At 43.4% G+C, this 13,113-nt stretch overlaps 1 protein-coding gene across 2 annotated transcripts in view; it reads left to right on the forward strand.

Annotated features, from left to right (window-relative positions):
* Positions 1–263: 263 nt before the first annotated feature.
* FRMD4A (FERM domain containing 4A) overlaps positions 264–13,113 on the forward strand; it is a 319,692-nt gene continuing 306,842 nt past the window's right edge. Inside the window, exon 1 of one of the 2 annotated variants that reach the window (XM_041767383.1) lies at positions 264–594. In XM_041767383.1, coding sequence (XP_041623317.1) covers positions 322–594 — 273 coding nt within the window. In that variant the 5' untranslated portion in view covers positions 264–321. The remainder of the gene's footprint in view (positions 595–13,113) is intronic. The other variant, XM_041767382.1, reaches the window with a different exon arrangement.

A 13,113-nucleotide genomic window follows, 5' to 3' on the forward strand; every position in this document is an offset into this window, starting at 1 on the left:
CAGATGGTGATATTCCAAATAGTCTTTTTTAAAAGGTGAGCATGTGACCTACTGTACGGCCCAGGGGCTCGGGAGTCATGTGATGTGATGAATAATAGGACTGGTAGAGCTCTGAGTAGACAACTGACCTGGTTACTGTCTGTAGCCACGAGAAGCAAAGTTGACATTTCTGGATCACTCTCCCCAGAGGCGTCGCTTGCCAACTTCTGGGACATGCCGTCTCAGCCGAGGGACTGACAGGCAGGGACAGACCAGGGGCGGCTGAAGCCATCCCCCTGCCCCCGCCTCCCCCTACCCCCCAGGAACCACATCTTGACTCATATGGTCCAAAGAAAAAACTCGTTCAGTTATTTGATATTTGGGAAACCTCCAGGAGACCATAACTTAGTTTTGAGGAAGCCTTGTCTTGCACTTTGCTGGGAACACACGCACACGCACACATACACACACACACACACACACACACACACACAGAGGAACGCACACACGCGGCTCTACACCATGGTGGTTCAGGCTGCAGTGGCTCCGAATAGATCTCAAAGACTTTTACTGAAAATTCCGTATGGATCTCTGAGAAGACGCAGCGTGGAGAGGGTAAGCGACGTGGCGGGCTGCTTGTTTGGCATGGAGCGATTGCTCCACAGGAAAGGAGATGTTTGTTTGCATTGTACGTAGCATCTCTTCGGGGAGCCCTGTTTTCCTGAAAAATGCGAATTCCTGGGACAGTAGAGTACTATGTCATGTGTATATTTTTTTCTTCTTAATGGGTAATGATGAGATGTTTGAAACAAATTTTTGCCAGCTGCGCATGTGGGGGTGCTGTGAGAGATGAGCTAGGAGGGGAGAGGTTGGGGTAGGGACTGCGCTTGGGAATCGGGATGGAAGATGTGAGTGCCTGGAGAGAAAAGCAGGGGCTGCAAACAGATGCATTCGCGCAGCACAGCTGCAAATTTCCTCTGTGGGGTGACTGTGTCTTCAAAGAAGGCGCTGACGATGTTAAGGAGCTTTGATGCCTGGTGGGTTTAAATGATGCCCCCAAGATCCCCCTGTTGTGTTGTTGCTGTTTCACATACCTTGTGGTCATTTTGGATTTTTTTTTTTACTACTACAGATTTTGGTTCAAAATTACTCTGTTAATTTTTGAAACATGCTTACTTTGCGGTAACCTTAGGCAGAGATGATCCTGTAAAATAACAAGGGTTTGTCTTTCCGTGGAGTGACTAACGCACTTTTGGGGATGCAGAGCTAGCTGCCTCCCTGGGATGTTGGGCTCATTCATGTAGGGACAAAATGCCTACACCCCCACTGGGGTGGAAGGCTTTGCAGGTCTCAGAAACCCAGAAGCCCCTGTTTGAATCATGACAGTCCCCTCTGTGAGCTGCGGAATCTACTTAGACATCGTAGTTGAAGGTGTGCTCCAATAGCCATAAAGGCAAATAGCTTCACCAAAAGCTGTCTTGACAGATAAGCAACCTGCTGCATCTTCTTAAGGGGAATGGGGTTGAATTTGAATAACTTTTTCTGGTTGGTAAACTGACTACTCGGTGATTTTTAAATTTAAGGAAAGCACAGTTGAAGGTTTAAAACATGAGGGTCTGTCTAGAATCCAGGTGGGCATGATTTCCTGACTGGTGATGAGTGACATTCTTTCTGCCATCTGAGTACTGATGGGAAAAAAAAAAAAAGCTCCACTTCCTATGTAGGTCTTTGAGACATATCTCTTGTGCTCAATATCAGAGCCATCAACTAATCTGCAGTAAGTGCCCATCGCATGCTCCCTCCTATCCAATAGCTTTAGAGCATGGGACTGACAGTTACGGCAAATGTTAAAAGGCTTATGTTGAATATGATTTTAGGTTTTGTTGAAAATATTTTGACCTTTATGGGAACTAAGTTTATAGAATGTGTTCTGTTCACAACTAGTCATTTAGAAACATGAATTATATGCATTGGGGTTGTGGAACCTGGCAATACTAAGGGGAGAGTTATCTGGGCATAGGCACAAAAAAAATCCATAGTAACCTTTATTTAACCATTAGAATCTCCAGATGGATGTTTGATAGATTGTGGGCTTTTAATAAATCCAGATGTATGCAGTTACCATTTCTTTTATTCATTGCTTACCAATTTAAGAAAGACTGACAGTCTACAGCATCATACATAAAACATTGTCGCATGTGCTGGCATATACTTACATTCAAAACACACAGACTTATTTTCTGCTCGTGGGCACACACACCAGTGTTGCACGGGTCTTAGATCTGCAAGCTGCTGGCCTCTTAGGAGAAGCACCAGACATCCCATTCATCTCGGTTTTTCGAGGTGAAGCGATATGGCCGGGACACCATGGCTCACAGGAAGAGCACCCCTGCATTCCTTATGAGCCGCCCCTCTCACCCTCCACAGTAAGGGAGGATGACACTAATTGGAACCTATGATGAAAGTGTCAATTCCAACTGGGCATTTTATACTGTTGCCGACTTGATGACAATTTTCAGAATCAGAGTCAAACATTTGTGTAAAATGGAGGACACAAAAAGGTGAGATGTGGCAACTGCTTTAAGGGCAGGAACTGAGAACCAGCACTCTTTTCTTGGAACTCCCTGAATTAAAAGCAACAGCACCTTTTCCAGTGACATCAGCAGCCATTCAGGGTGATTTCCATTGTCTCACAATATATAATGATCTTCAGGTCTCATGTCCATACTGTCTTTACTCCAATGAATTTTTTTATTCGTTAATTCATATTATGATCCTGAGTTGCTGGTGAGACCTAGAAAATGGGGGTTATCACCCTTGTCCTGTAGGAAGAGAGAAGCCAAGGCAAGGGAGGTAGTGTTCATCTTTAATCTTCTGTTCAGGGACATATAGTCAACCACAGAGCAGGACCCATGTCCAAGGACCCAGTATCTTCTGTCCTGCTTCATCACCTTTGGTCCCTGGGGGAGCTTCCACACGGCAGCCTGTCCCTGAGCAAAGGGCTGTAACCAGCTTGTCACCAGGACTTCTCATGAAAGGGTATATAGAAGACTCTTGACCAAGAGGAATAGCTAATGGTTTCTAGGGCTGGTTGTGTGCCCTCAGGCATCCAGGAGTGCATGTGGCTCTTGTTTTCTAACTGCCAGTTGAGTTGAAAGAAAAGAAATGCACTTTTTTTTTTTGGACGCCTGGGTTGTTCATCAGTTGAGTGTCTGCCTTCGGTTCAGGTAGTGATCCTGGGGTCCAGGGATCAAGTCCCACACGGGGCTCCCGGTGGGGAGTCTGCTTCTCCTTCTGCCTGTGTCTTTGCCTCTCTCATGAATAAATAAATAGAATCTTAAAAAAAAAGAAAAAGAAAAAGAAAAGATACAGACCTTTTTAACTATGCTATCTAGACCTTTATCAAATCCTGATTTCAGAAACACTCAGGCTGTGAGACCAGGCTCAGTTCTTGTTCATATTTTCACAGACTGCCACGAGCCCATCAAGGAGTTAGGCAAGGTAAAGAAAACAACAAAATATAAAATACTTTGCTTGGTAAGACAGGAGAAGTTAGGGATACGGGTTTACATAAACAAAACAGTAATGACGTAACAGGGCACTCATTTAGCTACAAAACAAGAAATGAAGACAATTTAGGTGCTACCTAAAGCAGCAAAGTGGGGTGGAAAGGGTAGGGTTTGCAGTCACAGGGTTCCCAAAACTGAGAGCCTCGCCCTTTACTAATTGTGTGATCTTGGCAGAGTGGCCAGACTTTCTCAGAGTTCTTTTTTTTTTTTTTTAAGATTTTATTTCATTTATTCATGAGAGACACACACAGAGAGAGAGGCAGAGACACAGGCAGAGGGAAAAGGAGGCTCCAAGCTGGGAGCCTGACATGGGACTCCATCCCGGGTCTCCAGGATCACACCTCAGGATGAAGGTGGCGCTAAACCATTGAGCCACTGGGGCTGCCCTCAGAGTTCTTAGGTTATACATCTGTACTATCCACTATTGAGGGTGGTTTTTAAGATTAGAGGTCACTTATATAAGGATTTTTAACACAACACCTCACATATAGAAAGCAATCATCAATTATGGGGTATTTTTAAAGTTTGTATCTTTGAATGGAGGAGCACTTGGCTTGTATGTTTGATAATTGATAGTCTTTACAAACATACACACACTCTTGATCATACCTTACTCATTTGGAAAGGTCCTTTAGGGATCTTTACCCAGTAAAGCCAAGACAGACAGCATTTCCTGGTGATAATTTGCCTTGGACTTCCAATTTTATGTAAGACACATAGAAAACAAAATGTTTCAAATTTATTGCATACAAATGCCAAGTAACTACACTTACTCAAGCCCCTATGCTTCTATTGGATCTCTTCCTCCCAAAGCCAGGTGTTGTTACTTCAGAGGTAAAAATGAACTTCATGAAAAACTCTAATGACTGTAAGAGCACAACATATAAATGAGTTAAGGAAAGAGTAAACGTGGACCTTTTTCCTGGGGGGTTGCCTTGGAGCAAGGGTAATGTTTTTATTAAACTACTGTAACCCTGCATTATGAGGAAATGGTGTCATGTTGGAGATTACCTTTCTTTATAGATCCAAAACCCAAGAATAAGGATCTTTCTGTGGCCCAGCCTGAGCTGTTTCAGACATGCATTTATTAAGAATGTATCTTCTCTGGCATCCAGACCCACATACCCCAGGAAGGGCTGGACATCTTTGTTCTCCTGAATGATACAATGCCTTAAATTCAACATGTCCAAACTGGAATTGATCACCTCACTGATAGTCCTGCTCCTCCTTCAGTCCACTAGCTACCTGAACACCCAGAGCAGAACCCAGGCGACCTCCCTGCCTCCTTCCTTCCCTTGGCTCAGGCCACCATCACCTTTCACTTTCAAACAGTTGCCATTCTTGTTCCCCCAAGTCCATGCTCTGTGTTGCAGCAATGTGATCGTTCTAAAACATAGGCATGGTCATGTCCACTTGTCTACTTAAAACCTTAAGTGGTCCCCTGCTTCAAGATAAGTACTTAGATAAATGCCTAAATGTAAATAGAGGCCTTCATGATTAGGACTCTCCTACCCTCTCCAGCCTCAGCTCTCCCCCTACTTTACCTTGAGAATGCTAGACTCCAACCACACTGAACAGGTCTATGATTCCTTCAAACTGCCATGTTCTCCCTTGCCTCAGGGCCTTTGCACATGCTTTTGTCTGCCTGAACACACAATGCCTCCTCCCTCTACCTCTTTAACTTCCTAGTCACATCCTTTCAGCCTAAAAGTAACACCCTTGGGAAGGCTTTTCAGAAACCCTACCTGCTCTTCAAGTCTGAATGAGTGCTTTTCCTTTGGGTTCCCTTAGCCCTCTGCATTTTCCTTACAGCAGCACAGATCACACTTCATTGAATCCCCCTATTTCCATCCTGTTTCTGTCAAGTCAAATCTCCACATGATGACAAGCTCCTTGAGGACAGGGAACATATCTTGGTCTCTGGTTAAGAGTGTGATAAATATTCCCTAGATGAGAAAATAAATGAAATCTGAAAGTTCTTATAAACTTCCCTCAGTGAGAAGAAGAGCAGAATTAAGACATAAATAGAAACAACTTCTTTTTTTTTTTAACATTAAATTACTCCATGCCCAATTATCACTGATGGGAAATGTGTTCACTTTTATATGTTAATACAAACTGTGGATACAAATGCTCTAAACTCTAAGACCAAGCCATGTGTCGTAAAGCAGAATGAAGCATGTGTGCGAACAACTGACCAGACTCAGCTTATATATCTCTTCACAGAGTAATGTAAATTTGACATTTTTATTGGGGAGGAAAAAAAGAAACAAGAAAGCATTCTCTTTTACCACAATTATTTGAATATTTAAGTGAAAGGATTTTTTTTTTTTTTTTTTTTTTTTGTCTTGGAAAGACTGAAATGGTGTGATATTTCTGGAGCAGTATTTTTAACACAGTATAAATTAAACCTTTTTGCACCCACATTATTCATTATTTGATGTGTTATTTCAGGTTGACGTATTGCCAGTCTATTATTTTGCAAACCATTACATTATCACAGCTGCTAAGCTGCATAACTTAAGAATTCAGAATACAACAGAGTCTCTATAGTCGAGTGTGTGGTGCTTACATTCTGAATGTATTCATGCAGGGAAGTGTGAGACTTTACCAGAAACACATACAGCAGACAGCTTTTAGTGGATATTTATTACCATTGAAAGCAGACAGCCAAGAAACTGTTCAGACAGATCAGTGTATTCACACATATTATTATCCAACGCCCTCATCCTGCATAGGGTTTTGTTCCTGCTATAAATATACCCCTCTCTGGAGAACATGGACCATCAGGGACCCCAGATCTCTGGTTCACAGGCCTCATTGAAAGCCCTCCCCCCGCCGCCCCCATATTGGTAGCCCTGTACGATTTTAAGTGACCCAAACTTGATGAACTGACATTGACTTTATTTCTTACAGTAGCTTCTGTCAAGTTTTAAACCAGTGACTTCCCATCTTGGCTGGAATGAGATTGCACAGTGGAAAGGCTGTCCCTATTGTTACCCCTCTCTAGAGTTTTCATTCCTTGGGCTAGGGTGGAAAGCAGGGCAGGAAACCTCTTATTCAAATGGTAAGGACCATTGGTAAATGGTAAGCCCCGCCCCCCCCCCCCCAGCTTCCCCATCTGGCACCCAATGGCATTTATCCAGCTAAGCATGGAACCAAGCGATGGTTTCTCTCTCTAGACTCCTTGGCCCCAAGTCCTGACTGCTTCTTAGGACTCTCACTGATGTCGTGGGCCCAGTGCCATGACTCATCCTAAAGCAGGACTTCTCAACCTTAGTTTCACATGGGAAGCCCCTGAGGAGCTTTTAAAAAATCCCAATGTCCAGGCTGTCTCCCTGACCAGTGTGTATCAGAATCTCTGGAGAAGGGACCCAGGCATTGCTATTTAAGTCCCAGGAAATTCTAGTGTGAGCTGCACACTGAGGTAAGATTACAGCCAACATGGACCATCTGGGCAAGGTGGAGCTTTAGGAAATTATTTAAATTATCTACTGTGCTTTCTGGTGTCTTCACATGAAAAGGAAATAATTGAGTTGATTATGTTGGATTTTTAGTCAAAAGTGTCATTCTCAATAGGAAAAAAAAAAATCATTTAAACTCCCTGAGCATTGTTCATATTTCTAGGACATCTTATGTAGTGTTCAGCACTCGGAGGCCACTTTCTGGGTAATTAAACAGAAGATTCTGAAGTCACAGCAACTAGTTTTATGCAGGACTTCCAGACAGTTTGAGATCAGAAACACCCAATCCAGCTAGCCCTGCAGAGTTTTTCTCCACTGGAGCAGGAACAAAGCCCCATTCCGAGCTTTCAGCCTGCCATATCGCAGCTATGTCCACAAAATCAATCATGTAATCTCTGAACACTTTCTATGGGTATTTTGAAAACAGATCTCTTATAAATTGCTCTCACAGAGTGAATACTATCCACCTGTGTAACATAAGAGTTTCTTTGAACACACAGTTAAAAACAGTCCGCTTTTGTTTGTATTGATTCATCAATGCACCTCTGAGAACAATATTATCTTAGGTGTATAAAACAATATGGAAGAAACTATGGTCACGGATCTTTGTTTTCTAAGCTGGGAGTGGATAAACCACATCTGTGGATTTTTTGTCCCTTTTCTTTTCCTTTCTGGTCACTCAGTAACTAACTGCTTCAAAGGACTTGACCAGTTTTTCTGGAAACTAGAACAGTGCCTGGCATGTATATTGGGCGAAAAAATATTTATTGAATGAATGTGAACAGAGGAGCAAAAAGAATGTCTTCATGGTCATAAACTCAGACCTTTAATCAAATAGAATTGTCACCCAAAAGGTAGGGTTGCAAAGAGCCTGCCTTTCTTATGCAGATGAATACTTGTATCATTGTTAGTCCCAGCAGGTGACTTATTTTAGGATGCTAGCTCTTCTTGGTAGAGAATTTGCTCGTGAAAAACTCACTGAAATTCCACTACACAACACTTTTGAGTGTGTGGGCAGCCCTCCTCCTTCCCAGTCAGAATCTGTGTATGAGTATTTTGAAATAGTCAATAAATATGCCTCTGATCATTTTCCTCTATTGCTTACTGACTTTTCTCAAAAATGCCAAGGTCACATTTCCACATGGATAATGCTTTCAAATGGTCCTCTAATACCTCTGTTGGAACATTAATCAGGAAAACCAATAAGGCTTAGAAGTATATTGATCATTTCTGGAAAATGTGGTCTGAGTTCAATCAAATCAGTCTCAAAATACAAATACCCCAGGGAATGTAATACCTAGGACCCAATACACTATTTATTAATTACACAGATTTTTATTTAATAACTACTACATGCCAAGCACGCATTCTAGACCCAGGGATGTAGCAAAGTCTTTTAAGTGATGTTAAGGCCTCTAAGGAAAAATAGAGCAGCATAAAAAGTGAGGAGAGATGGGAGGTGCTACATTTTTATATGATGTGACTCTTGGTAAAGATATTTGAGAAGAGAGTAAGTGCAGGAGTAAGGGGATGAGCTGTAGAGCCTTCTGGGGAAGGAATGTGCCCTGCAGAAGAAACCACCAGTACACAGGGAATACAATGCCAGAGCATCCTTGATGGGCTTGAAACTAGTTGGTGTGTGTGTGTGTGGTGGGGGCTGAGGGGGCGGTGGACAGGTAGCAGGAGCTGGAGCAGAGTGAGGGGATGGGGTACATGGAATGGAAGAGCAGTCAGGAAAGTGCTAGGAGGCCAGGTGACAGAGAGCTGTGGGGGCCATGATAAGGACTTGGGCATTTTACTCTGAATGAGACAGAAGACCAGTGGTTTGGTGACAGAAGGATGGCATCTGCTGACATATTTGTTTGTTTGTTTGTTTGTTTGTTTTAATATTTTGTTTATTCATTAGAGAGAGAGAAAGAGAGAGGCGGAGACACAGGCAGAGGGAGAAGCAGGCTCCATGCCGAAGCCCGATGTGGGACTTGATCCTGGGACTCCAGGATCTCACCCTGGGCCAAAGGCAGGCACTAAACCGCTGAGCCACCCAGAAATTCCAGCTGACATGTTTTGAAGGAATCATTGTGGCTACAAGGCTGATAGAAAAATGTATGGAAGTAAGGTGACTCATTACACTATGATGAGAGATGATGATGGTTTAGGCCAGAGGATACTCTGGAGATGCTGAGAAGTGAGAAAAGAATGGGTTCTGGATTTATCTAGAGGGTAGAGTTGACAGGATTAGTGCATGGGTCAGGCGATGAGTGAGAGAGGAAGGGTCGAGACTGACCCCTAGGCAGCTGTAGCCTGAGGTTGAGCCTAAGATTGGAGACACTGCCAAGAGGCTGGTAGGAGTGACAGCAGAGGCAGAGGAGGCTGAGAGCCCTATTTGGATGGGATGACCTTGAGATGATTAAAATTCAAATGGAGGACATTAAGAATGTAAGTTTCCTGTGCAGGTGAGAGTTCTGGGCTTCTTGGTAAACATGGACATTGTTGAAGGTGCTCTGAAGCTGGCTTGTCCAGGTTCTCAAAAGCTGAGTGTGCGGATGTCTTCCCAACTCCCCACTCAGTGGTGACACACGGATGGCTTCAGATGGGTCATGGTGGGAGAAATGCACCATACCAATTACCAAACATTACAAATCATGGCTTTTTTTTTTTTTCTTCTAGAAAGTTGATAGTTAAAGTAGGGCACCACGACCAGATGGTGTTTAAGGCCACAGGACCAGGAGATACCACCTGGGGAATGTTTTGTGAATGGGGACAAGGAAATGTCTGAGGACTAGACCCAAGGCCACTCTAAAGTTTAGAGGTCAGTTCCATGAGGAGGAACCAGCAAAGAAGACTAGTAAGGAGCAACCAGTGAGGTAGAAAGAGAATTGAGGAGAAATTTGCAGAAGGGAATGTTGAGTTGTCCAGTGCTGCTGATAGCCATGGAAGATAGGGGCTAGAAAATCATCTTACTGCACTGTTATCAAAAAACTTGTGTGCAAACTGCACGCATCAAAATTTCTGGGTGTTCTCTAAATCACAGATGCATAGTCTCCACCCCAGACATACTGAATCTGAACCTCTGGGGCACAGAACATGAACTAAAGTTTGAAAAACAGTACCTGCAGTATAGTTTTCCAGAAGCATCAGCACCGAGGAAGTAGAGAAGAGAGCACAGCATAGGAAGGGGGAAATAGAGGAATCTCTGGGTGGCTCGTCGGTTTAGCTCCTGCCTTTGGCCCAGGGCATGATCCTGGAGACCCAGGATCGAGTCCCACGTCGGGCTCCCTGCATGGAGGCTGCTTCTCCCTCTGCCTGTGTCTCTACCTCTCTCTCTTTCTGTGTCTCTCATGGATAAATAAATAAAATCTTAAAAAAAAAAAAAAAAAAAAAAAAGGAAGACAGGAAAGCTGCAGACAGGAAAGCTGAGACTCCTGATAGTCTCAGGACAATTTTTACTCAACCAGAGTCAATCCCAGACACAGCAAGTAGAGGCTGTGATGGAGAATGAGGTGAAGCTTATGGCAACAAAGGCCAGTAGTGAATCTTCCTCCTGATGGCACCCTAGAAATATGGTGTTCCCTTTCTGTTTGTTTGTTTGTTTTTAATTCATGAGAGACACACAGAGATAGGTAGAGACATAGGCAGAGGGAGAAGCAGGCTCCCTACAGGGAGCCCGATATGGGACTTGATCCCAGATCCCAGGACCCTGGGATCATGACCTGAGCCAAAGGCAGATGCTCAACCACTGAGCTATCCAGGTGTCCCTACAGTATTCCTACTTGACATTGCCCTCCCCTCACCCCACCCACTTAAACCACTGTATCAGAAAAGTAGAACTGCAGTTGTCCCTTACAGCTTGTCCAGCCAAAAACAAAACAAAACAAAACACCACAGTGCAAGAAAGAAGATGAAAAATTTCAATATCTTTTGTTGGTCACCTATGTCAAAAGCTAGCAATCCACCTCAAAGTCTTAGCTTTCCTAAGATCTATCTGAAGAAAACCTCTTTTCTTTTGTTTTACTTTGCCTCTGAAAATTTTTTTTAAAAACTGATTGATGTGTAATCATGTGTCAGGGCTTCGTAAACCCAGCCAAGTCCCAGAATATATTTAGAAAGTTTAGTTGAGGGTTGAGCCAGCCACTGAAGGACCCAAATGAGCAAGTCCTAACTTGAACTCTGAATTTAGGGCCTCAGAACTGGTCTGTAAAAGCAAATGGATTTGAATTGCAATGGAAGAAATTATGTCTTTGACATCAGGTACTGTTTTACTGGGTCTTCGTGGCACTCTTGTAGAAGAAAATCATGCTCTTCTCTGCCAGTCGGGTCAAAGGAAAGTAACAGCTATCAACGATTTGAACGCAGTCCTTGAGGTAGATCCCATCAGAATGTTCACCCAGTTACAACCTCTAGATTTCCCTTCCCCCCACCATCTTCCTCTTCTAGATAAGCAGGTGCCTCTGGCACATCAAATTGAACTAGTGAGAGAACAGTTTCAACAGCAGACATGTTGTGGGTCCCTCCCACGATTCTGGGCTGATGACGGTGAATAAGCCTATTTTGTTTCTGGAGTGGAAGTGATGGGCCTGAATGTGGGTAAGTTCAGTTGCCAGTGCTTGGAGCACACTCCTGCATACGTGTAACACCCTCACTTTTGCAGGGCTGTGTTGCATGGCCAAGTCCAGTCCATCCATATAGGCAACAATGCAGCTGCCAGTCCTAGGTCCTCTATTGTTAAATGTCAACCCACTACATAAGGAGAGGGAAAGGAGATGGCACCCCTCATCCTTCTGGGCAACAGCTCTGGTTTTTCAAATAGCTGAGCTTTTAGGGAGAAGAACTACAAAAGAAAAAAAAATCCTCCAGAAACACTTACTGATTTGAACTGAGCAGCACAGAGCAACATACTCACACGATTGCCTCCAATGGCAGCTCTGCAGTCTCTCCCAGGGACCAAGGCCCAAAGAGTAAGAGCCAGGCTCCCCAGGCCATGTGCCATCCCATTCAATGTCACCCCTTGGGGATAATACTAATATCCTGTGGCTTTAGGTTCAGTCATGGAGTCCGTTCTCAGAGCATCTGAATTGTCCTCTATTTCTAGCTGTATGTTCTGTGATTCCCCTCTGGACAGTACTGAACCGACGTGCCCAACAGCAAATTAAAGTATCTTTGAGACTTGGTGACTTCCTTTTCCCTTCAGTCAAATGGCCTTAAGGTGGCATGAGAGAAACATGTATAATGTGCAGGCCAAGACTTTCTGGTCCCTTCTGAGACTCACCAATCAGAAAGTGGTTCTTTTCAAGAGCTTTTATCTATTTCCTACGGTACCTTTGGGACTTAATCCTTCATGTTAGTCTTGGAACGCCTCTATTCACATTCGGTGTCCTGTAAAATAAGGTGCCATCCAGGCCTTATAACTCAAACCCTATATGAGCCAGGCAGTCAAATAAATGTAGCACAACAAGGAAAGGCACCCTTGCCCCCAGTACTGGGGCCAGGACGGCTCAGCTCTGCCATGGGGAGACAGGGCTGCTGGTCTTGCCCTTTGACTTTTCCAAAAAAACTCTTTGTACAGTTTCTTCTAAGTAAGGGAAAATGTGTGTGTGTATGAGAGAGAGACAGAGACAGAGACAGAGACAGAGAATATCTCAACTTTTTATATGCTGGCAACTGATCCAAGCTCAAAAACAAAACAAAACAAAACAAAACATTGCATGCCAACAAAGGCACATTTGTGGGCTACATTTGGTCCATAAGATGCCAGTTTTCAACTTCTACAATAAAATGAGTACCACCTCAACCTAAATAGCTATGTATTCTCTCTCCCCAGTCTTGAATTTCATAAAAAGAAGACATCTCCATACAAAAAATACTAATCCTGGAATAGATCCTCAGGCCTTCCAGCTGGCATCGTAATCCCACTGCTAAATCAGAATTTATTTTTTATAAAAAGGAAAAAAAAAACTCCTTTGACAGGTTAAATGCAAATTTTAAAATACATTTAAATAAACTGAATGCATGTCCTATAGCTACAGGAAATTGGAAGACAGCATCCTCTTGGCTTAGAGCATAGTTTTATCACCTAGCAAAGAGAACAGAACTTGGGAGGAACG

This window comes from Vulpes lagopus, chromosome 8 (genome assembly GCF_018345385.1).
Source record: "Vulpes lagopus strain Blue_001 chromosome 8, ASM1834538v1, whole genome shotgun sequence".
NCBI classification, from domain to species: domain Eukaryota; kingdom Metazoa; phylum Chordata; class Mammalia; order Carnivora; family Canidae; genus Vulpes; species Vulpes lagopus.